At 38.5% G+C, this 26986-nt stretch overlaps 1 protein-coding gene across 1 annotated transcript; it reads right to left on the reverse strand.

The window, feature by feature from the left end:
* Nucleotides 1-1307: 1307 nt before the first annotated feature.
* On the reverse strand, nt 1308-26256 carry LOC140122242 (uncharacterized). Its single transcript, XM_072142896.1, has 5 exons — nt 26180-26256; nt 17014-17379; nt 11667-11756; nt 9525-9596; nt 1308-3055 (listed from the first exon to the last, which is right to left on the reverse strand). Exons 2-5 carry the CDS (start codon nt 17369-17371, stop codon nt 2157-2159), a joined length of 1419 nt encoding a protein of 472 aa, XP_071998997.1. The 5' UTR covers nt 17372-17379; nt 26180-26256; the 3' UTR covers nt 1308-2156.
* Between the last annotated feature and the right edge of the window lie 730 nt (nt 26257-26986).

Below are 26986 nucleotides of genomic sequence, written 5' to 3' on the forward strand. Positions count from 1 at the left end.
GCTTTTCTCTCATTAAACAGGGATTCTCAGAAGACAGGTCATTTAGAAACTTTGGAACTTGTATAATTACAGATATGATAATTTTCATTGCATTTTCTCAGTAAAAGTTCTATCTACAAGAAGAGTGCAATTCATCACCTTACACAAATTCACGTATATCATATAGGCTTTCACATTGTGTCATTTTCTAAAGAAATGCTTGTGTTGACTCTTAAAGTATACATGAACAATAGCTTCTACAAAAGATAATAATGGAAAGATCTCAAGAACAACTTCTGAATTTCTTCTTTTTTCTTGTTTATTAGGAATTCTGTCACAGTTTTACCTTCAAAAACTGGGGATTTATACCTACTGTCAAATTCATTTACCAAGTCAACTAGCAAGAGTAATGCATACTCAGAACCCCTAAAATCAGTAATATCATGGGCAGGACTCCTAAATGTGTCAGTATATGGTAGATTTGGGGGCTAATTGCAGGGAATGCCTAAGAAATACCTATCCAACCCATTGAGGGGGCATTTAAAAATTTGGGCGTAAGGTGGCGCTGTAAGTGTGCTATAATTTTCAGTGTGATTCAAGTTTGTGGCACAGTGGATTAATGATTTGGCACACAAATCAAAAGATTAAGAACTCTGTCTCAACATTCATGAAGGTGAAATAGAATTCTCTAGACCAGCTTTTAGCTGCTTTGTTTGTGCACCAAATGTTGTGCAACAAAACCAGACGGGAAAATAAAAGTGCCAGAAAAGTGTTGGATTCACTAGTGGCCAAAAACAGTCGTGTGTGTCGGAAAACCACCAAAACCACCAAAATTAGGGCACCGACACTTCATAAATAAGGCGCAAGAGGTGCAGCAAGAAAAATAAAATTCTGTCAATTTTCCATTTGAAAGGCAATGATAAATAACCCCCATTGTGTATCTTTTCATGACATAAACTTAACTTACTAAACCTTTGAAGCCATTTTGATAATATCAATCTTTGTTATATACTTTGTTATGTAAAACAGCTTCTTTGTGCCTTTTTTTTATCTCTTTCTTCTGCAGTGAGCAGTGTTCCTAAGGTCTGAGGCCCTTTCACTTCAGACAGATAGGAGGATTTTTTCCCTTTCCAAACTGAAAGTGATTTGATCAACAAAAATGATAATTTTAGGTTGAGTTTTATCCACATGTTTATTCTTCAGATTTATTTAATTGCATACAGAATTGAGTAATCATTGGAGCATATTTACAGCTATATATCTATTCACAGCTGAAATACTAGAAATAAAGCAGAAAATATGTATCACATATGTTGTATCACAAATAAGATTCTATTTAATTTTTCAAATTTTTAGTAAAATGGTGAAAATGTTTGCAAAATTCACATCAATCCTAATTCAATGTTATTATGAAAAATACAACATTTTACCGATATAATTTCAATCTGTCTCTAACAGCCCTGTATACACAATTTTGGTTTTCCTGAAATATACTAACGTAAATATGCAGACTATGGTCAGATTCTTCTCACGAATAGCTTCTCAGGTCTGCAAAATGCAGTGTGCTCTCTGCCTCCTGCCTCCACCCCATCCCCACCGCATTACAAGAACAGCTCAAGCACTTCCAGCAAGCAGTAGTGTGCAGAGACTTACTCTACAAGTTACAGGTGTAATAAGGTCATTATAACAGAGCTGACTGTGTGTTTTATTCATTTGATGAGGGAGCAGAGCTAAAAGTGTCATTGTGTTTTAAATCCATCTCATGGATCTCATCATCTCTCATCTCTAAACAGTCTCATCCCTTTTTTTTTGTGTCAGATACTGGTAGAATGTTCAGAAGATAAATTAAAGTGTAGATTAACCCTGATAATCTAAGCACACTGTCAGCACACAGCATTTTATAGCACAGAAGAATTATAATGTGTCTGCTTAGAGAGTCCACGCCCACACTCTTGAATTATACACTGACCATCACTGAGTTGTATGAGTTAAAACAGCAATAAAACGGGGTAAAATTGTAAAGTAAGGGGTTAAAACATGTAAAAATTACTGGTAATTTAAATTTGAGAACTTTCTTTCAGGGGGAAAACCCTTTAATGTTTCATTTTAAAAAACTAAGTTTATTTTAGGTATTATAAAATTATCATAAAACTAGAGTTTAGTCCAAAATGTGAAACCTATAATGCTGTTTCCACAGGATCATCTGGATATAATAGAAATCCTGAGAATATGCTGTCATCATCATTACTCACATAAATGCCATTCCAGTCCCGTGAAACCTCCATCCAAACCTGGTCACCAGCATTTAATTTTAGGACCAGCATGGCTGAAGCCTGATCTATCTCCTGACCATATAGAGTTTCACGGCTCTTAAACATCTTTTTGTTTTGAGCAACAATACTAATCCTAGCTGGGCGTCCCCTGACTGTTACATGAAATGCAAATACATAGGTTCCTGAAATTGTACAGTTAAATTTACCTGTGGTAGGGTTATACTCATCTTGTTCATTGTACAATATTCTATCAAACTTTACTGGAGCATTAGGGGCTGGAAATGGTCTTGATAAACCCACAGTGAAAGCCGACTTTATGGGTTTGTGATTATCCCCTTTAGATCCTTTGATGCCTCTGGAACCTTTCTTCCCTGGAAGGCCTCTAACTCCTTTCATGCCAAAATTTCCCTTAGGACCAGATGGACCAATTAAACCAGGAGACCCAATCTCACCTCTATCCCCCTTCTGACCCGGTTCTCCCTTTTCTCCATTTTCTCCAGGAAGTCCATTTATACCATTTAGACCTGCGTCGCCTTTAATACCTTTGTCCCCTTTTAACCCCCTTTCTCCAATTTCTCCCATGTCTCCCTTTTCTCCAATATCTCCACAATTACCTTTTTCTCCTAAATCCCCTTTTTCTCCCTTGTCTCCCTTTTCCCCATCAATGCCGTTTAATCCTTGGTCTCCTTTTTCCCCTCTCTCCCCTTTTGTGCCATTTTCACATATGTCTCCTTTGTTTCCTTTTTGTCCTTTTATACCAGCAAGTCCAAGATTTCCTTTTTCACCTTTGGGTCCAATTTCACCTAAAAGAGAAGCCATAAAAAACAATATTGGTGGTCGTATAATTAAATATGAAGTTCAGTATCTAGGAACCATAGTAATCATACATTTGTTTCCTACATCATAATATCATTAAAGGTACTTATGCTTTTGGACATTTTATTCAAGAGTCTTACATATTAGACATTTTTATATTGAAACTTTGATTGGCAATCAAACAGTATGTATACTTCCTCCCAGGGCTGGTGTTAGGGAGCAGGAAATTGGGCATTTCCTCAGGGCCTCTATTCTGAAGGGGTCCCCTACATGTGGACTTTTGTGTGCAGAGGATGTATTGCTCCTTTAATACCCCATAGTTGCATACCCAATTGAAGATGCTTATCATCTATTTCCTGTCTTTATATCTATCATCTATCTGTCTAATTATTTATCTCCTATAATTTGTCCATTTCCTATCTATATATCTAACCATTTATCTATCGAGCCTTTTGTTTATCTATTTATCTATAAATCTTCTATCTACCTATCTATCTCCTATCTATAATCGATCCATCTATCAATCGATCTTATATATCTTTTCTACTGTATGTACAAGGAAAAAGCAGTACTGCAATGCAGGTAGATGTAAGGTGATGAGATGGTGTCTTTATTCCATAGTGATAAGTGTATCTACTGTATTTATCTCGCATATCTATCAATCTTCTATCATCTATCTATAATCTATCCATTTGTCTATCTCGCATATCTATCTTCTATCATCTATCTAGCTATGTATATTATATATATAATCCACACCCTGGATGGATGTTACAATAATAATCCTTATTCATACTGTGTTGGTGTTCTTGGGACACCGATACAATTGAAACATGTGACAAAGCAAGGAATTTTGTTGTTCATGTCACATAGCTACAAATCATCCTATGGCCCCAGAAAAGCTAGGAAAGAGACAAAATTTACATAACTGGTCTTCAACATACAAGCAAAAGAATACACATTCAAAGCCATTTTATTTTAGCAGTTTATCTCTAATGGATTGAGCAGTTAAAATCCAACTTGATTGTTAATATATCTGCCTTGAGAGGAGAGTCTAGAGTAACCATACACATGAAATGATCAGCTAAACTCACTGGGGGCATTTATTATTGACTTTCCGCCAGCTTTCTGGCAGAAGTGTTATTTTTTTTCACTTGGTGCACCTGTTGCACTTTACTTATGAAGAGTTGGCTCCACAATATTTGTCCTTTTTCTGGTGCTAACGTCTTTTCTTATTTTGGGCACACAGTTTGGGCGAAAATCTGAAATCCTGACACTTTTCCTGAGCTTCTAGTTTCCTGACACTGTTTTTGGCGAAATTTTTGGACACTTAGAGCAGCTTTAAAGCTGGTCTATGGTGTTCTTTTTCTTGAAGGTGGAGACAGTCCTAATCCTTTCAGTCCTATGCCAATTTATTAACCCCTTGCACCACAATCTAACACCCAAGTGAAAATTATAGATTCATGTGCCAAAACCACAGACCCGCTGCCAAAATTGATAAATACCCTAAAATGATGTGGAGGGGGGGGGGTTATTCACACTGTATCTTTAATAACGTCAAATTTATATAGATGTTATATCCTGATGGTATAAATACGGACACCTGCAAGGGAAAATCTTCTACACTTGTAGTTCTTTAAAAGTTTCTAAACCTAAAATAATGCTTTGCTCTTTTAAGGTGCTAAAGGAAGGAGATTCAATTACAGCAATTACCATGTCTTGAAAATATCTCAAAAAGTTGCAAAAATGTTGTGGGTGGTAACTAATCCAATGAAAATAATGAAAAGTCACAGGAGGTGCACTGAGTTAAGTATATCATTAGAAGGTTTTTAGTGCTAAATGCCTTTATCGAACATATGTAATTAGCTGTTACTGAACTGTATTAACAGCCAAGAGCAAAAGGCAACAATTCTAGCATCTACAAGTTGTTGTGATGCAGTAAAGTAAGATAAAAATACCTAAATTATAATGTTATCGAGACCTCAGTAAATTGCTGTACATGTGCAACCAAAAATAACAGCTCTTCCAATGTGATAAGGTTCAAGGCTTTAAACGTATGAATAAATATCTGATAGATGGGATTCTTAACTCTGGAGTCTCCACCTATCAAAAAAATCATGGTCATCTATCAGTGGAGACAGCTCCTAAATCCAGGTAAAGAGTAAATAGAGAGGAGAATATGCATGGCCATAGTTTTTTACATTGTAATATGAAGTAATAATGCTTGTTTAGCAGGGCAAGGCTGTTTAAAGAAATCTCATAGGCTTATGGTGAGCTACAGAAAAATGCATCTACCTGTCTATTCAATATCTGCCTTTGGGTGGGGTTAAGAGACATATACATATTGGGGAATATTTACCAGGACCTCTCCGCACCGCCAGTGGCGCAGAGGCCCTGAAATAATCGTAAATGCTAGCTTATTGCTAGCTTTTGCGATTATTTGCCCGATCCGCCACCTTCACGCCAGTGGGGCATGAAGGGGTGTGAAGGGGGGGCGGCCGGCCGAGCGGAGGGCGCGGCCAGATGGGAATGGGCCGGCACGGGGCGTTACTGTCCCCGCACCTGCGCACTTGCTGCTGCCGGAGACTTTTCATACGTGAAAAGTTGCCGGCTGCGTTCTTTTTTTATGCCAGGCCCCCATTATCTTGTATTGATAAATGCATATAGTGGAGGAGCTGTAAAAGGCAACAACCCAGCAGCAGGACTGCTACCTCCTCCTTTGTGCAAGGAGAAACAGGAGGGCCCGGCAAAATGACCTCCAGCAAGCCACAAACGGGCATGTGTCTGCTCACAGTTAGAAAATTGACTGCATGATGATGGTATGAGGGCCCAATGTCCACAAGTTCAATAATGTGCAGGGTGATTGTCATGATTCATGATTGACACATTTGACATTGGTGCCCTGTTCTCTCACAGATAAGAGAAGGTTCACATTGAGCACATGTGACAAAGATTACAGTCTGAAGATGCTATGGAGAACATTCTGCTTCCTGCAACATACCCTAGTATGACTAGTTTGACACTGTGTAAGTAATAGTGTTGGGAGGCATTTAATGCAGGTCTGGAAGGAAATCCCTCAGGAGTAATCAGCTGACTCATCAGGAGCATGCCCATGCATTGTAGGGAGGTCATACAGGCACATGGAGGCCACACAGAATGCTGAACTTCATTTCCTTGTCTTGAGGCATTTCCACTGAAGTAAGATCAGCCTGAAATGTAATTTTCCTTTGATTTTGAGTATCATTCAAAATCCATGCATCCATTTTGATTTTCATTGTCATTTATTTCAATGATTAACCATGACTTACATGCCTAATTAATATTACTATTAGCTATGACTTACAAAGCTTTCCACAACCTATCCCCTACATATATCTTTGAACTAATGAGCCAATTCACTCTATTATTATGTGGTCTTCTCAAAACTGTAGCTGGCATCCTCTGTAGCTGATAAACAGATAAAATGGGAAACTAACAGCTGGGCTCTGCAAATGATCCCCCATTAAAAAATATGCAAAGCAGGACCAGGACAAGGGGTAGACAATGGTAGGCAATAGCCTAGGGTGCTAACCTTGTCTTTCACACTGTGGCGTTGTTCCAGCCCTCAATACCAATAAGCGATATGTGCATCGCTGGATGCAGCCAGTGATGTGGGATAGGGGAGGGGGTTGCAGGGAGCGCAGGTAGGTAAGTATTATGTTTTATGTTTTGTGCAGGGGCTGGCAGTGGCTGGATATATACTGGGGACAGGTGGGCTGTGTACTATGGGGCTGGCTATATACTATGGGGCTGGTTAGATATTTACTACTGGGGCCTGGCTATATACTACTTGGGTTGGAAGTGGCTGGATATATACTGGAGGCAGGGGGCAAGCTGGCTATATACTATGGAGCTGGATATATACTATTGGTCTGGCTATATACTACTGGGGACTGGCTATATACTATGGGGCTGGGCGGCTATATAATATGGGGCTGGCTATATTCTACTGGGGGCTGGCTATGTACTACTGGGGGCTGGCTATATACTACAAGGACTGGCTATATATTATTGGACTGGCTATATACTACTGGGTTCTGCCTATATACTACTGGGGACTGCCTATATATTATTGGGCTGGCTATATACTACTGGGGGCTGGCTTTATACTATTGGGGGCTGGATAGAAAGTAACAAGTCCACACAGTGATTAAGTCCACACAAATTAAACACTACTATGTTAAGCGGGGGTGCAAAACCTATACAGGTCCAGGCAGGGTCCTTAGATGGTTTTAGCAATGGAAAAGACGCAAGCAGCAGGAGTGCTGCCTGTGTCTTTTCCATTGCTACTACTGGGGGCTGGTTGGCTATATACTACTGTGGGCTGGCTATATACTATTGGGATGGCTATATACTACTGGGGCTATCTATTTACTATGGGGCTTGCTAAATTCTCTGGGGCTGACTATATACTACTGGGATCTGGCTATTTATTATGGGTCTGGCTGGCTATATACTACTGTGGGCTAGCTATATACTATTGAGATGGCTATATACTACTTGGGACGGGCTATATACTATGGGGCTGTTTAAATACTCTTGGGCTGGCTATATTCTACTGGGGGCTGGCTATATACTATGGATCTGGCTGGCTATATACTACTGGGGACTGGCTATATACTATGAGGTTGGCTATATACCATGGGACTCCCCGACTATAGACTACTAGGGGCTGGCTGTCTATATAATGGGTGCAGGGGGCTGGTTGGTCATATACTATGGGGCTAGCTTTATATTGGGGTCAATGGGTTTTATGGCTATATACTATGGGGCTGGTTGGCTATATATTGGTGGGAGGGGGCTGGCTGGCTATATATTGGTGGGAGGGGGGTGGCTGGCTATAGACTGGGGCAGGGTCTGGCTGGCTATATCCTAGTGGCACGGGGTTGTCTGGCTATATATTGGAGGCAGGGGGCTGGCTGCCTATACTGGGGGCAAAGGCTGGCTTGATATTTATTAGGAGCAGAGGGCTGGCTGGTTATATACTGGAGGAAAGTTGCTGGCTGGCAACATGCTAGGGTCAAGGGCTGGCTGGCTATATACTAGGGACAAGGGATAGCTGGATATATACTATGAGATTGGCTACCTATACACTGGAGCATGTGCTTGCTATATACTAACTGGCTATATTCTGAAGGCATGGGCTACCTATATAATGGTGGAGTGTGCTTTGTCACATACTGGGGTCAGGGGCTATTGAATTTGCTATATTCTTTGCATGTTTATATTTTTGATGAAAGCATCGCAGGTATTTTCAATGGAGGGACATTTTTCTATTTTATGCTATATTCGCCGCTGGGAGGCTTTATTGTAGATGTTCCCATAACAGTTGACCTCTTAGAAGTCTTTCTCATTATTTTTAATGGAGGGCATTTTTTGGGGGGAGGTTGCCTAGGGCAGCAATATGCCTTGTCCAAAGCATGATACAAAGTGATCTGCAATAACCTAATCTGACTACTACACTGTGCACAAACTTGTTCTCTATTCTTTATCAAGTGCTTAAAAAAAGCTGATTTCAGGGAGTTCTGACTGTTGCCCCCTGATTATCTAATATTGTGGACCGATTTTATAAATATGTTATTATATTTTTTAGTCTGTAAACCCCCTTTAAGAAAAAAGACATAAGACATCTCTTAAAAGAGTATTCAGTATGCCTTCAAAAATGCAAACATTTCATCCATAGCAGGCATAAATTATATTGCACAGTTAAAATATATCATTTTGGAGGACCAGCATTCCATGATGTTATCAATATTTTAAGATAAGCTGAGAAATTATTTTCTGTCTTCCTTGATAAGACTCAGATAGAATCTCATATAGCCTACCTCTCCTTCAAAAAGCCATGTAGGACTAAGTGCAATTCTTCCTAGCAACATTAAACAAGAATTTATTCCATTAATTCACCATAACTTTCCCAAATTAGAATGTTACACTTGGCAGTGAAGCGTATATGTTATTAAGTGTGTCCTGTTCCTCCAGTGATGAGTGTACACATTCTGTAAGACTGCAGTAATTAAAATGTATTTAACTACCACAAAATTTAGCACCAGACTCGAACAGCATCTGTGTTTCTATAATTGCTGTACAGTTATCAAGAACACATAGCGCATGCTTTGCCAGAGGGAGCAAGTGTAACAATCTGTTTAGGGCCGTTCCCTGGCAGCCAGTGGGTTAAATCAATTATTTAAACAGCATTTCTTAAGCAGAAGCACATGTTTGCTCTCCAGTCACACAGCCGACTATCAATGCACGCCTGTCTGCTACCTGCCGTATGTATGTATCTGACAGATCTCCGAGGAGATTGTTTCTCCTTCCACAGAATCAATTTGAACAGAGGTCAGCAGAGCAGAGTTTCATTACAAGAGATGGAGAATGAGAAACAGACAAACATAATTGTGCATCATTCATTATCATTACCTGCTTCTCCTGGCCTGCCTGGGAATCCGGGAATTCCACTAGCTCCTTGGTCACCAAATTCACCTTTCTCACCTATACATAAACATCTGCGTTAACATTGTCACATAGTAAAGAACTTTATCCCCGAGTGACAGCAAGAAGGGGGGAAATGGATTTCGCTTCTTAGCATCTAAATACTTCAGTTCCATTTAAAGATACAATGCACTATTTATGAATAAAAATAAATGTAAGGGGAAAAAACTGGTAAAGGTGTTGGAATAATTGCAGCAAAGCCAGAATGCTTTCAAGATAGGAGAGTTAAGAGAAGTAATAAAAGTGGAATAACAACCCTAAATATACAGCCAATGGGGGGATCTATCAAGGCTTGTATTAGCTATTTTGAAAAAGATGCAATACCTAGAACAATGTCAGAAATTGGGACTATTTCCTTCCTGGTGTAAATTGATCTGGGTCACAGTCATGCGCTGGATATACAAGAAGCCAGAGCTTCTCAGTATATCCAGTGCAACCTGCAGGGTGGAAACCCGATGTGCCAGCTATTGATAAGTTCCAAAAATGTCCAAGTATCAACTATCATTAGAAGAAGTGCAGTCTAATACTGACATTGTTGGTTCATGACCCATGGGCTATGTGTCAAGTACCGACAACACTGCTGGGGGACTCTTTACAGGACTCCTTACATCAGAGAATGGGAGTGCTTTTGCACCCCAAAAATGGTGCATGTTTGTAATTGCTTTAGTATTAAAATGGCGTCTGCGATTGTTCCCTTTTTCTGTTAAATTGGCACAATTACTGACATGCATCAAAAACACGTCAGAGCTATCAACCCCCCCCCCCCCCCCCCAACACTATGATGTATGGAGTCCTGTCCCCAAAAGTCTTGTTGGTCGGTGGCAGAGGAAGATCACGATCTCCAAAATGTTTGAAATGACCTCCTTGCTCTGTCCCTTTAAAAAACTGTCTGCACCCGTACCTATAAGCAATGATGCTATTTTAAAGGCAAAGGGTGGGCACACCAAATATGGATTTCATTTAGATTTCTTCCTTGGTCATTTAATTTTGTAAAATGATAAAAATAAACGTATAACATTTATGTTTTTGAAAGCATTTTTTGGCTGTAGTTGTAAAATGCAATAACACTAATCTTCAAGCATAAAAATATTTTAAAAAAAACAACAAGATAATTGTGCACTTTCATATAAACTGCGGAAGTGATACAACCATCACATCGGCATCTTTGCATCAATCATTGCATCATGTTTTGCTAATCTGTGGATAGAAAAAATGTATACTACTGACCAATGTGAACAGACCCTTAAAGGTACCTGGCCATAAATGTGTGTTTTCCATTCTCCACAAACCTGTGGTTCATAGTTTGCATCCCATGTGTAAAGGGCATATGAGGTCCACTAACACAATGAAGGCGAAAAGAATTGCAGTTGGCTCACATATACAGGGCCGTAGAAATAGCAGCCATGTTTCCGAGCCCATAGCTACACATGGGGACTTGAGTTTGTGTGCCTTAGCCTAAGGATGCATTCCCACAGTCAGTTTTTCAGATTCATTTTTATATGTCCAAACCAGGAAGAGTGAAAAAAGAGGATTAGCACCTCTCAATGATATGTTCTCACCCATCATGGCTTCAAAAACTACATCTGAAAAACGGAACATGGGACAAATGGGGTTACAACACTGTGGAAAACCATAATTGCATCACTTCCGACAATAATGATGTCACAGACACAATCTCCCTGCATGAAGCATGCCTGATAAACTCTCCAGAAACTTCAAAGTGTTGGCTCAAGACTTTTGTCACCTTTGGCCAAGGGACTGGTGTAGGACACATCATTAAATGCTGCTAGAGCTGCAATTGCACACATGTGTATTTGCCTCAGCTGATGTTCCACTGCCGATTTACGATCAGTAGTATGTCACTTATTTTCTTTAGATTCTGTAGAAAAATTCAACCTCCTCATCAGAAACCATCTGGTTTCTGTTGTTTGCAGAATGTCTGCACAATTGGCTTGGGTAAGTTCTTCAGCCCTTCTGCATCTCATATAGATGAGCTCAGAAGCCTATTTTGTCCTAGTCTGTAATTAACAACAAACTTAAACTAAATCAATATCATTTCATTCTCCACACCTTTGTCTCCTTTATATCCCTTCGGTCCCGGTGGACCAGTGGCTCCATGTGGTCCTGGTGGGCCAATGTCTCCAGTATCTCCTTTGGGACCTGCAAAATCGAGAGTGTTAAATTTATCTGATAGCCTCTTTTTTCATTTAAGAAAGTGCAATTTATTTTATTGACACCATCAATGGAGTGAAAAGCCTTGCTTGGATCAAAATTAACATAGTGGTTTTCAATGATAGAAAATCTCAGGCACTATTAATGTCATTTGATCTAGAGAAGTGAAATCAATAGATCGTCAAAATCACCTTCCAAAGGCAAGACCAGAAAACAAATAACAGTCACCTTGAAGAATCTTAGACTAAGAACACATCTGAATAGAGGTCTGCTTTCAGTATATAAAGTATAAATATAGCTTCTGTACGATAAATGCTTTCAACTAGACTAAGAAAATCACATATTGTGTGAATAATAATGAGAATAAATATATTCCTCGCCCTTATGCAATTATATCACAACTGAAAGGGGTTTTCTGACATTAGAATGTCAAATAACCTTCCCTTTATGTCAGAAAATCCCTTTACTGTGTAATTTCAACAAGTAAGTGCTTTGACCCTCACTTCCCTGTGTCTCCGAAATAATTTTAGCTATGGATGAATCCCAGTCACCACGGGAGATTCATGAAGCCTTGCTTGGGAGGTTCTTGTCTAAATTCATTAAAAAGAGTCTTCCATCTCTGCCAAATATAATATATTAGACGCATGTTGTAGTTGAATCTACTGTCGTTCCAAGCATATCTATTTCAAAGATATTCCCAGTTTAATTCATATGTTAATGAGCTGGTACAAAAGTTGTCCTCATGCCCAGACCACTGCTATTCCCACCTAATCATTTCCCTCTCCTTCCAGTGTTACCTCATGGTTTTCACAAGATTATTTAGATATATAACAGAAAGTGCAGTGGTCTAGGTGGAAACAGTAGGCGAGTTTTTGACCCTAGTGCTACAACTGCCTCATTAGCATATGGATTAAAGAAGGGACTGCTATTCAGAAGTAGCATTTTTAAAGTCACAATACATTTCTCTACAACATGCTTCCAATTTTAATACTTAGGGAGGTGGTAGAGGGGCGCTCATATAAATGAGTTTGGCTTATCTCCTGCTCTCAAAAGTCAAAAATCAACTAAATAGGTTTGAGCATATATCTACACCATTTTCTAACATCAGTTATAGTAATTTTGTGCACAAAGCCATGCCCCTAAGGAATACCTCAAACTCACCAACTTTTTGGAAAGTTGGCACAGATTCAGCAAATGTAACACGTTTTGAAGCGCAACCAACCCTTCACCTTAACTTGCAACTTAATCCTTCATTTTACTAAAGAAAGTGGCATGAAATATGAGTTAAATGTCCACCATGCATTTTGGTGGATGTATATTTTATTAATGTAGCTATCACATAGTTTTGAGCTTTTCAAAGGATATTTAGGTTCTGGAGCAGAAGGGCATTTTTTAAAAATCCTTCTAATGTTGGGAGTGCATAAAGTTCCTTATTGGATCTTTAATGACTGTGACTAGTGCTTGCTGTGCAATTATCATTTATGGTCTATTTAATTACAGTCATAATGCTTGTCCCATATTTTGTTTTTCTTAAACCTCACATTGAGCAAAAATACAGTGAAAATAAAAGTTTATTAGACTTTACTATTGTTCCCCGTGCCTGATAACATACAGAACTCCATCAGAAACCATACTACAGAACTGTGCAGAACACCTTGCAATACAGCACACAACATTGATAAGCTGCATCTGATGTCTTTCTAGGAAGAATTACCCAGTAACAAGGTGTTGCATTTCTCATTTGTAAAAGACTCTTTCTTCAAGTATCGGCACATTATTCCTATACCCGCTGCTTCCCAAACTGTTAGGTCACTGCTAAATTCATCAGATAAAAAAAAGAGATTCAGCTAACATGTCTTTCAGTAAAAGGGAAGAAACAAAAGTAAGTCTAAGGCCTCTTCCACACTAGCGTTGCGTTTCACGTCAGGGTGCAGTGCGTGAAAAACTGACGTTTTTGGCTGCGTTTTTGTTCCATTTTTCCTTGGAGTAATTAGCGTTTTTGCGTTTTTCACGCACGTGTTGTTAGCGGTTTTTTTGCGTTTTCGGCACATTTTTCACGCGCGAGTCAATGGGAGAATCGAGCATTTTTCAAAGGGACCATGGTTTGGGATTAAAATGGGTTATTTAATTAAAAAATAATGTCTTCTGATAAGTTGCAAACATCTGCGATCTATTCTTCACTGTTCCCCGTGTATATTATCTCCCGACAAGTTAGCAGATGTGAAGAACAGTGAAGAATAGAATAAAACCAGTGAACACAGTGAAAACAGTGACCACAGGATCATTTAAGAGAAAAACACAGTGCAGAACACAGTGCAGAATAGATTACAGATGTTCGGCACATCTGCTTACTTGTCGGGAGATACGCGCGGAACAGTGCGAACAAAATAGCATGTGAAGAACAATATATATGTGTGTGAAGAACAAATTGCAGATGTTTAAATACATCTGCAATGTGTTCTTCACACATATATATTGTTCTTCACATGCTATTTTGGCCGCACCGTTCCGCGCGTATCTCCCGACAAGTAAGCAGATGTGCCGAACATCTGTAATCTATTCTGCACTGTGTTCTGCACTGTGTTTTTCTCTTAAATGATCCTGTGGTCACTGTTTTCACTGTGTTCACTGGTTTTATTCTATTCTTCACTGTTCTTCACTGTGTTTTTTTAATTAAATGATCGTTCGCTAGCAGGGGAAATACTGTTATTCTGGTCACCTAGCAACCCTTACGTTTAAAACGCATTGCACTCGCATTGCACTTGCAATGATTGCGAGTGCAATGCGTTCTTGATGCATCTCCATAGACTTGAATGGGGCGTGAAAATTGCGCATGACTCGCAAAAATAGAGCATGCTGCGATTTTGACGCGCGTGCAAACGAACGCAAGCACGCGCGTCAAAAACAACGCTAATGGAGAAAGAGCCATTGAATACAATGGGACAGAGTGCAATGCAAGTTCTGCGCGTCAAATGCACGCGCAGAACTCGCGCGTGAAAAACGCCAGTGTAGAAGGGGCTTAAGAAGAGTGCTCCTACAGTGCTCTATTCACAGCTACACTTGTCAATACTGTCATACAATGTCCTCAATGATGCTGTTTTTCACTGTCTAAGTTAAAAAAACTAGGTTTTTTCAGTGTTCAGTGCATGGAATACATAATAGAAGTTACTTTCTAGCTCATGGAAACCCATATAATTTTGTTGTTTTATTCTACCATTTTTTTTTTATTCAGTGGAGGGGATTTATCAGGAGGTAGCACATCGCACAACCTTCGGCATACAGTTGGATCAGTTCTAAGTCAGGCTCTGTCTGGTAAAGAAATGCACTGTAACTTGCATCAGAAACTGGGCACGTTTCTTTCCACTCCATTTCTTAATTCCCCCTTGCACCAGGAATTGCAACTTTTTCAAGGCCACAGAACCAAAAACATGCAGGAGTCCGCAATAAGGTGCATATAATGCTTGTTTTTTAGAGCTTTTTTTCCTGCCTCCTTTATTTCACTGAGAATTTAAGAGCTATTTCAGACCCACATATGGGTCTGCAGAGAGGTATATTGCTAAAAAAATTCATAGATGAGTCATACATGGGCAGAAATAGTCACCTGAAATGGAATTTATTTACTTAAAATGTAGAGGCCTCCATATACACAAGTTTTAAAATTACTATATGAGAGCAATTCTCTATCCTTCTATATAATGTAAAAACACTAAATGGTTCAATGTTACTCCATAAATAGTTCACAACCTACAATGTAACAACCTATAAAACTGTTAGGGAAAAAAAGCTAATTAGGGACTTGTAATTTTCTATAAACAGAAAGAACGGACTCTCCACTTTTATTAGATTTTCCCGTAGTTTACGATATACAAGACTTCAAATCTTGCTTGGCTTGAGAACACTGTGTTTCCAGTGCGGGTTCTCTACAAGTGATTTGTGGATCTAATATAAACCTATGAGTATTTTTCCCTCTTTGTTTCAGAACTGCAATAATGGAAAATAAAACTGATTCTAAATGATCAATCAATAAGCAATAGAAAAAGTGCAAAATAATTATACATTATAAAAAAAATATGAAGGATATTTTCCCCAAGACAATGCATCATGTTGGTAATTGTCAATTGAACTTAAATATTGGCTTTCATTTAACTAAACAAAGCACTTAAAGGAGCTTCATGAACTAGATGCAGGAAAAAAGGGAATAGATAAGTGAATGTGCACAGGATAAGAATGGAATTTGTTTACTAACCAGGTACACATGTAACAGAGCAAATCCGCCCTTGAATTGTATTTTCTTGTACAATGTGAAATAATTTTTGAATTAATAATCCATCACAAGAATTTACCAACCAGAACTTCTATATTACGTAGGGTTATGTCCCCACATGTCACCCATAGCTTAGTTTTTTATATTCCACTGGCCCCTTTAATGCCAAATCTTCACTTTAGAAAATGAAAATAAGACTTAAGTGTTTCTGGGTAGGAAGCGGTGTCAGCAAAGAATTTCTGGGCTCCAGCTCCACAGCATAGACAATGGACCACATTTATTAAAGCGTTAACACCAGTTCTATGTCTGCAGCAAGAACGGGGGCCACCAGAATTATGAAGACTGAGCGCCGGTTTTGATTAACAGGTTGCACTCTACACACTCCACATCAAACTACATGCAGGTGCAGGGTGCTCCAGATTAATGAAGACCGGTGCACGGTACTAAGTATCTTTACAGTATTGAAGTAGAAAAGAGGATTATTAATCTATTGGGAGACACAACTGTGAAGAGGCTCTAATGGGGTAATGTGGGGAGTTAGTGAGTGGTCCTCATTATTGTATGTGGTTACAAAGGACATGATTTTTATAATAAGAACTCTAAAGAGGTATTTTTAATGTGTGGGGATTGAATAAGGGGGCATTATAAATATAATAGAACTCTAAGGGGGCATCATTTCTCAGTGGTGGGCACTATGGGGGTATAGCACTGATTATCCTAATATGATCAAGTTTAGGGGTATGCACTATGGGGGTATTATACCATGCAAGAGTCAACAAAGGAAACTAATTCTCTGTCAAGGACTTTGAGTGTACATCTTTCCTAAGGGGAATCATTATTTTAGGGAGTCTCTAAGGGGGTATGAGAGAAGCTAATAAAGGCATCACAAATCTAATGGATGCAATAAGGGTTCCTCATTATTGTTGAGTGGTACTCGGAGGGTAGCACTGCTATGTTCTGGGACAACACAGATTGATTTACCTGGAATTCCTGTGGGTCCTGGGTCTCCCTTTGGCCCAGCCATAGGTGTACAGCAATCACAACAGTTAAAGAAGAAATCAGCAGTTTCAAGAGTGAAGTTGTCGAAAGGATAAAGGGTGGTGGCAGTTCTGAATTCAGGATTAAGTGTGGCCAGCTCAGTCGTTGTGTCGCTTGTCTCAGGTAATTCAGTAAAAACGGTCTCTTCTGTAGGTGGCGCGAGTGAAGTCTCAAAAGCATTGGCAATCTCCATATTGTAAACTTTTTTAGTGTACTTTGCTGGCTGAGTAGTTTTCGCTTCTAAATAAACAGTAGCAACAACAGTTATAAAAGTAGCTGTGGGCCAGGATAAACTTCCCATTTTTGTATCTGTCAAAAAAAGAGAGAAATGCATTATTCATAGCAATCTTCTATATTTCACAGGGTTTCATTTAACAATATGGCATTATGGAAACTAGGTTTAAAATGTGTATACAATATGCAAGGTCTTTGTGCCAATCCTGTGTGTGATCTCCAGCCTGACACTTCCAACTAGGCCATTTATTGTACTGCAGGATTTATGGTTCTGAGAAGCTAGACCGATGTAGACAAATGTGTCGATTTAGAATTACTGTAATGCTGCAAATGTACCCAATCCTTCCATTAAACCTCAGTCTGAAAAACTGATTCTAAATCTTCACAAGAAATGAAAACTACAGTCGATCAGAATCTCTCCGGAGTATAAACACTTGTAGTAAGCAGTAAAATCTAAAAGGTATGGTCTGAATTTGGATTTATTATATATAGAGAATAGATTATAATGTGACATTTACCTAACAACGGGCACTTACCAGAACTCATCCGATATAAGGTAAAATATTACACTGGACTGCGGATTCCAACACTACAGTAGAGAGAAGATTTTCCTGATTTTTCCATTATGGGCAAAGTCATTAATTTAAATGGTTTCTGACTCTGGGACCACGTGTGGCATAATCTAATGTCAGCTGGTGCCACGCTAAACCATTGATGGCCTTGGTCTTTCCTCTGTGCCATGCTGACAAAGATAGATGATAACTAGTATGGGCGCAGAGCAGTGGTGACTTTGACATCACCCCTGGCAGTTCCACCCTGCAGTTATGAAGCCTAATACGACCCGTCTTCCTTTATACTGATCCACTAGACAGAATTCCTACAGGTAACCTAATTAGAAATGATTATATCACTTAACTTGACATTTCTGGGTTTTCACTCAGATGTAGACACTAGCTGTGATAAAAACTATAATTCCTAATGATCTTTTCTTCCTTAAAAAAATGTAATTTATCTGTTAAAATGAATTTTTTAGTCTCTTCCATAGAAGAAGATATAGTTTTCCTTCTGTAATGCATTGGCCAATGCCCTGTAAATACAACTTTCCCTAGTTTTGGTTGAAGTGTCCATTTCAGAACAAAATAGCCGTGAGATTAACTGGCTAGTCACTATTTGCTTTATTTTATTTGTTTGTTTTTTATTATTTTGCTTGTAAGGGATGGTGACAATATCTTGTGTTATCTGCATGCTCAGTTGTGGCATCAGAATCTTTGTTGAAGGGGATACAAATTAAGACAGCTAAACATAAGAAGACGGATGTCCCTAAAGCCTTGGTAAGCCCTTGAATAATAATAATCTTTTTTTATATAGCGCCATCATATTCCGTAGTGAGGGCCCTGCCCGCAGGAGCTTACAGTCTATGAGGCTGAGGGGATGACACAAGAGCTTACAGTCTATGAGGATAAGGGGGGTGACACAAGAGGTTACAGTCTATGAGGATGTGGGGGTGACACAAGAGGTTACAGTCTATGAGGATGAGGCGGTGACACAAGAGCTTACAGTCTATGAGGATGAGGGGGTGACACAAGAGCTTACAGTCTATGAGGATGAGGGGGTGACACAAGAGCTTACAGTCTATGAGGATGAGAGGATGACAAAAGAGCTTACAGTCTATGAGGATAAGGGAATGACACAAGAGCTTACAGTCTATGAGGATGAGGGGGGTGACACAAGAGCTTACAGTCTATGAGGATGTGGGGGTGACACAAGAGGTTACAGTCTATGAGGATGAGGGGGTGACACAAGAGCTTACAGTCTATGAGGATGAGGGGGTGACACAAGAGCTTACAGTCTATGAGGATGAGGGGGGGACACAAGAGCTTACAGTCTATGAGGATGAGGAGCGACACAAGAGCTTACAGTCTATGAGGATGAGGAGCGACACAAGAGTTTACAGTTTATGGGGATGAAGGGGGTAACACAAGAGCTTACAGTCTATGAGGATGAGAGGATGACAAAAGAGCTTACAGTCTATGAGGATAAGGGAATGACACAAGAGCTTACAGTCTATAAGGATGAGGGGATGACACAAGAGCTTACAGTCTATGAGGATGAGGGGATGACACAAGAGCTTACAGTCTATGAGGGTGAGGGGGTGACACAAGAGCTTACAGTCTATGAGGATGAGAGGATGACACAAGAGCTTACAGTCTATGAGGATAAAGGGGGTGACACAAGAGCTTACAGTCTATGAGGATGAGAGGATGACACAAGAGCTTACAGTCTATGAGGATAAAGGGGATGACACAAGAGCTTACAGTCTATGAGGATGAGGGGGTGACACAAGAGCTTACAGTCTATGAGGGTGAGGGGGTGACACAAGAGCTTACAGTCTATGAGGATGAGGGGATGACACAAGAGCTTACAGTCTATGAGGATAAAGGGGGTGACACAAGAGCTTACAGTCTATGAGGATGAGAGGATGACACAAGAGCTTACAGTCTATGAGGATGAGGGGGTGACACAAGAGCTTACAGTCTATGAGGATGAGGGGATGACACAAGAGCTTACAGTCTATGAGGATGAGGGGGTGACACAAGAGCTTACAGTCTATTAGGATGAAGGGGGTGTCACAAGAGCTTACAGTCTATGAGCATAAAGGGGTAACACAAGAGGAATAAGAACTTGTATAATGGTCCAGCAATTATTTATAAGGAAACAGAATATAATAATTTAATAGATTATAATGCCAGGTCTTTATGTGAAAACCCTCTATAACAGGTCCTAAAGATATAAGAACCCAAAAATGTCTTGTTTGTTTAATTTAATGAGTTATTTGGGGCTTCATGATTAGGAGAGGGTTCCTATTTTTAAATGTGGATTGGGGCCGTGTACACATGGTTAAGCTCCTAATTACCTCTGCACTTGTGTGACTGTTGTCTTAGTGCTTTTACTTGTATATACTGTGCCATGTGTATGTTTGATGTGTATGAGCTGGTGCAATACTGTATTATAGCAGAGAGCTGCATTCAAATGTTATTAGAACCATTTAATACAGACTGGTTTAGGTCCTATAATCAAGTCAGTTATTTAGTTTCCATCTATGAGATTATTGTCCAGGGACACTTACTCATAGATCCAGGCACTGTGACTGTCGTAATCTTCTTAAATATGTTATCCATGGCCTCCTTCCTTCTAAAATCAACTTATGCTAATGAGCCACAAATGCTCCAAAGTGTTTTTACCAGAGCCCCTCTGTGCTGCAACTTCACAAGTTTTAAGCTTGTCTCAGCCTCCCCTGCTCCCTCAGCACTTTCCTCGTCACTGTAATCTCACTGAAGTAGAGGAAATTACTCCTGCACAGTGTAACAGCCTGTGAATCTAAAGCACAGAGGGGTTCTGGTAACACTCCCCCCACCCCACCTCAAGAGGCCTTTAGGGTCCTTAGTATAATATTAAAAGTTCATTTTGAAGACTAGAGGCCACAGTCACGGTGCCTGGATCTATGAGTAAGTGCCCCTGGTTTATCAGGCTTGATTTAGATGGTGGATTTCCTTTAATATATTCAAAGTCAATTGTTTTACCAATTATTATAGATAAATTATGAAGCTATAATCGGGGTTACCATAAAAAGTGATTATTCATCCGTCTGCATTCTGGAAGCATATAATGTTATGACGTGTGTGTGGATATACTTTTACACAATGTATAAACATATCATTATAGGGTATTCTATATTTTGCAACACAAATGATTCATTTCTACATTACATACACTGAACTTTTCAGAAAGCAAATTCCTGGGGATGACGTCTCACTTATTTATAGTCCTGGCATCTATCTGTGACTGCTCTTTTCATTTCTGTAACAATCCAACCCCATCTATTTCTCTGTGTTCATATGAAATTAGCACTTGCTGTATTATCCGCCTTTCTTGCAGGTTCTTATGCAAAATGTCTTATGCAATAGAATTTTTATTTTCCACTCTCGGGCCATGCATCATACATGATTCATTTTGTTTTATTAAGAATGTTTAATATAGTTCAAATAACGAAAGATGCATAATCCAAACACGGCGAATGGAAACCAGATGGAACGCTGCTCACAGAGAGAAAATGCAGAGGCGAATGCGCTGACCCTTCCTAGAGCGGTTTCGAGATGCAGTATTCATTCCAGTGGGAGCAGAAATAATCATTCTATTTCCCATATCAAAATTGAAATACATTAGCTTCATATCAGAACCATGAGCGAAACACTGCATGTTTCAGTATCAGTGCATTATGTTCCAGTAATTCCTGCCTTCAGCAAATGTCTCCTCTCATTTCATAGAGCAGTGTCAATCATTTTTTTCCCTTTTCTTTCTAATAGATTTCTTTTCACTTTGATTTCCTGTCCTATATGAGCCTGAAAAAGTCACAAGCCGACAACAATATGAGATACAATGTATTGTTTGTATTACGCTAAGTGGATCAATTAAATAAATACATTTGTATGAGGTTGTGTTGATTTTGATATTATTTTGTACATGGGCTCTTCATGTTCAATATTTCTAATATACAGGTGGTCCCCGGGTTACATACAAGATAGGGTCCATCGGTTTGTTCTTAAGTTGAATTTGTATGTAAGTCAAAACTGTATATTTTATAACTTTAGATCCAGACCAAAAATTTTTTTGCCCCAGTGACAATTGGAGTTTTTTGCTGTAATGGGACCAAGGATAATCAATAAAGCTTCATTACAGACACCTTACAGCTGATTATTGCAGTCTAGGACTATAGTAAAGCATTCAGAAAGCTTCACCAGAGGTCAGAGGGGTCTGTCTGCAACTATGGATTGTCTGTAAGTCGGGTGTCCTGTATACAGGTGGTCCTCGGGTGACATACAAGATAGGGTCCATCAGTTTGTGCTTAAGTTGAATTTGTATGTATGTAAATAAAATTGTATATTTTATAATTGTAGCTCCAGAAAAAAAATGTTTTCCCCAGTGACGATTAGATTTTCAAAATTTTTGCTGCAATGGGATCAGGGATTATCAATAAAGCTTCATTACAGACACCTTACAGCTGATCATTGCAGGCTGGGACTAAAGTAAAGCATCCAGAGAGCTTCACCAGATGTCACAGTGGGCAGAGGGGTCCATCTTTATCTAGGGCTCGTCTGTAAGTCGGGTGTCCTTAAGTAGGGGATCGCCTGTATACCAAATTTATAGCTCACACGCTAAACATCTATTGTATTTGAATATCCTTATCCCTGACATAAGTGGTAAGGGTTTTATATTTTACCTGTACTCCAATCATACCTATAGGATTTCTGGGACAGACAGTAATGAGTGTTCTATACAGAATACAGCAGACTTACCATTCTGACATCTATCCTCTATCTACAACATGTCTTTAATGATAAACCACTTAAAAAATGAATTGGCAGATGTTTAAATAACGTTCCTTCATACTAGGTTTGAATCCTACCAGGAATACAAATCTGTATGAAGTAATGGTTACCTAAAAATATACTAGCAGAACCACTGATTTAAAGGGGTTGGCCACTTAACCTCATGTTTTTTTGTAATGTGTAAGTGAAGAAGGCAGGATATTAGGTAAATTACCAATATACATCTATCATATTGATATGTACAGTAAAGCCTCCTGTCTTTTACCTCATCAGCCAAACATTCCTGTCCATAACATGGCTGCAGATGAAGGGTCATGTGGTTGGTATCATTGTCCATGAGAAATCACCCTGCCAGTACCTTATTATATTATTCATGAATCCAAGATCAAGGTTCTGGCAGGGTGATTGCTCATCGACAGATAATATCACATGACCCGCCATCTGCGGCCATTCTATGGTCAGGAATGTCTGGCTGATGAGGTAAAATAAAGGTTGCTTCTCATTACCGAAATACATATTTTAATAGATGTATACTGGTAAATGACTGAATAACCTGTCCCCCACACTTACACACACATTACCAAAAATATGAAAACTTGAATGGATAAATACAGCTTTCATAAAGATTAGGAGCATTGTTTTGTATTTAGTTTAACATTGTTTTTTAATGTTTATGTAAAGTTTATTCAGAAGCAAAAGAAAAAAAAACGGAGATAAACAACATGGCAAGCGTTTGGTCTGAAGTGAGATAAATGCAAGCGCAGCCGTTAACATTGTTAAGAGCAATGATGGCAAGAAGAAAACATGCCCATTATTGGCAGTAATTGGCTTATACTGTAAGTAATTGGCCACACACTACTTCAGTCTATAGAACGTAGAATGTAGTAATTACATAAATAATACCAGTTTTAAAATATTTAATTCAGCCTTAATTCATAGTAGCATGAAGTTAATTTTAGTCAAATTAATTGTATTAATAAATGTATTAAAGGTTCTGAATAGCAAATTCCAATATAACAATATTCACCTTTTTAGGCACCATATATTACGGGCTCCTACATTTATTCATATTTGTTTAACACTTGTTTACTTGGAAACGTTTCCTTCAAGAGTTATCTATTAATATGCATTATTGGAGACTGTTCCGATGTTCCTTCTTTCATGCATTCTATTCCCTAGAATACCTTGACTCCAGGAAGACTTTAGTATTCCCAACAATGGAAAAACACATTATTTGGTAATGAAAAAGTGATGTTTAAGTATTTTGCTTCTAATAAAACAGCAATTAAAACTTTGCAACTTCCCTCTCTCACAATAGACATTCCTTGGGTATGACAGACTCTTGAACTTCAGTCCCTTCCAAGATACACAATGTTCCTTAATTTACATGAACAAATGAGCGTGGTATTCGAGATCAATATTACAGTGGTGAACATGCTGTGATAAGCTTTTGCCAGTTCGTTCTCCAGAGATCCTGGTAATTCAGAAGTCAGGTTGGATCTGAGAACAGTTCAGTAGAGTATCATTCTCCAAGAGTAAAAGACCCAGATGCATCACAAAATGAAACCTGTCCCATTGACTTTTCTCTTTAAGAAGTTACTTCCTTTTTTTCTCAAACTCCCTGAATGCTTGAGAACAATCGCTGTCATTGTAAATGATGTGCGTCTCGGGTAATTACCAAGGTTATGGACTCTGAGACTTAATAGGACTGAGTATCAGTTTTAAAGCTAGTCACAGCGGGTCCATTACCAAAACATGAAAAAGGAACTTTTGTTTGAAACTGCAGATGTACTGTATTCGTAGATGTGAGTTGCACATACATTTATTTACACTGAATTATATTTGGGATTTTATTTTAAAAAAATTATTTTCAGAATTGATAAAATATTGCACTCTATCTATAATGATGATGATTTTAGAAAGCTAGATATAACATGGATTCAATATATAAAAACATATTCTAAATAAATAAAATAATAAAACATTGTGGTAAACAGGAACATTACTGAGTTAAAAGGGTTGTCCACTTTCAGCAAATAATTGATATTGTTTGTGTAGGGAAAAGTTATCAATTCCTCAGGTTTTTCTAGATCTTTAGATCCTTCTATAGAAAGCTTCTATGTTTACTTCCAGTGGATAGAAATCTGTCCATTGTCATGTGATGTCACACAGGTGCACAGCTCCTTAGTGTCACAGAGAGTAATCAGAGCCGTGTGATAATAACGGCTTGTGCATCTGTGTAACATCACATGACCATGGACAGATTTCTATCCACTGGAAGTAAACAGAAACTTCCTATAGAATGACAGCAAGCAGAGATCTAGAAAACTGTGAGGAATTGATACAGAAAGTATATTGGAAAATTGTATAACTTTTCCTTACACAAACAATATCAATAATTTGCTGAAAGTGGACAAACTCACATGAATTGTCTCTGTGACAATTGGATTTTAAAAATGTTGGATTGTCCAGAACCAGATTGTCCAGAACCAGAATTAACAATAAAGCTTCATTGCTTTACATTTGATATTTGATAACTGGTAAAGCTGTTTATTGTCAAATTTAAGGTAAATTACCAACATCCAGAGGTCTGTTTGTAACTAGGGGTCGTATGTAAGTTTGGTGTTCTTAAGTAGGGGACCGCCTCTACATTCAAACACATTAGACTCCATATTGACAATTAGAGCTGATCATGTCTGCTATACATTTTGGATGTGGCAGGGAAATAATTGAAAGTTCTTTTTTGGAACTTTTTTCAAATTTTGTCATTTTTTTTTTCAATCTACTATACTTTACAAAGTTGAACACCAATTGAAAACTTCTATTTTACCAATTTCATTCAAATTTTTATAGCATCTCAACATTTTGATAAAATTGACCATATTGATTTGTGAAGGATAAGGATTTGTAGAATGACATTCATCAAGTTTGTCAAAATTCTCTCAACTGACAGACCAGATAAAAGATGTACTGTATGTACTATATGTGGTATCTTATACATAGAAATCCTTCATATTGGAAAAATAATTTCTCAGTGTAAATAGACAATACATAGGAATAGAACAGATAAAGATTTAGATACAATGTACAAGACGGATTAATATTTATATAAAGCCGCAAAGTCACCTAGTACATCAATTAAATCTGTTCTTATTATTGAAGTGTTATTATAGGGAAGGATGTTACATATAATATAAACCCCATTAGTACATTGTTATAGCGCATCTGCAGACATCAGTCCAAGAATTGAATGTCCTTCCTAGTGTTGGAGAACCTGTGATGTGTTCAAATCCCCCTGTCCTGCGGTCAAGGTCTGATTGCTCATATTGAATAGTCTATTCATACTTGTTGGTGACGGAGTGTGTGAAATGAAAATGTTTTACTTACAGCAATAACAAGGCCTATTGCAATGCTAAAGTATTGCTCACAAAATGCAAATCAGCCAACTTCATACAAACCAGAAAACTAGTAGTCTCAGGATGTCTTACCTTATTCCTTTGCTTTTCACCATGAATACTGTCCTTGAAAGGAACATTGGAATATCCATCATGGACTTTACCCAGAAGCGATTCATTTAATTGCTTCCGTCATATGTATTGGAACCAATGGCATGGAGAGTAGGAGACATCTACATCCAATGACTGGGCCAGCCTTTAATGGGTAATACTAATGAAGATGAAATCTGAGGCAATGCAAATGTGCTCCTCCCTATTCTACTATTCACTGTTCTGCCTTCTTTTACTGGCAAAAATAATCTGCTAGCAAAAAAAGTTTACTAGTTTGGAAGTACTACACTCAGAGTCACTATAGACGTGCATTAATGTGAATGGTAATAACAGTGCTACATAATTGAATGGATTTTTCTAATCGTTATGTAGATATTGTATTTCAAAATCTGTATAGGAAATAAGAGTAAACCTGGACTAACACGAACATCAGAGGCTTTATTGTGATTATTCTGCTGGACTTGTGTTAGATCTGTATGTACTATTAGTCCATTATGTAATGGATCTTACGCTACTGGCATAGATTCAACTACAAAAAATCATAAGGTATTATTAACAGTGCCTACGATCAATGTAAGGTATACATAGATCAATCAAGTTCAACCTATAATGATAGAATGTTGTTGTAGAAGAATGAAAAAACCCATAAACTAGATACCAGCTGCATCATATTAGAGAGAAAGAAAATGGACCTGATGTATCATTTCTTGTACACCAATTTTTGTGCATGAAAGACATAAAAAACTGTCAATTTCTGGTGCACACCACTGGAATTAAGACTATTCGTGC

Source organism: Engystomops pustulosus, chromosome 3 (assembly GCF_040894005.1).
Source record: "Engystomops pustulosus chromosome 3, aEngPut4.maternal, whole genome shotgun sequence".
NCBI classification, from domain to species: Eukaryota; Metazoa; Chordata; class Amphibia; order Anura; family Leptodactylidae; genus Engystomops; species Engystomops pustulosus.

Bases quoted from the DNA above. Each gene is read 5' to 3' on its own strand.
- LOC140122242 (XM_072142896.1), bottom strand. From the start codon at position 17,371: ATGGGAAGTTTATCCTGGCCCACAGCTACTTTTATAACTGTTGTTGCT. The intron at 11,757-17,013 runs GTAAATCAATCT...TCGATTTTGCAG, and splicing joins AGGACCCACAGGAATTCCAG to GTCCCAAAGGAGATACTGGA. The intron at 9,597-11,666 runs GTGTGGAGAATG...GTTTATGTATAG, and splicing joins GGGATATAAAGGAGACAAAG to GTGAGAAAGGTGAATTTGGT.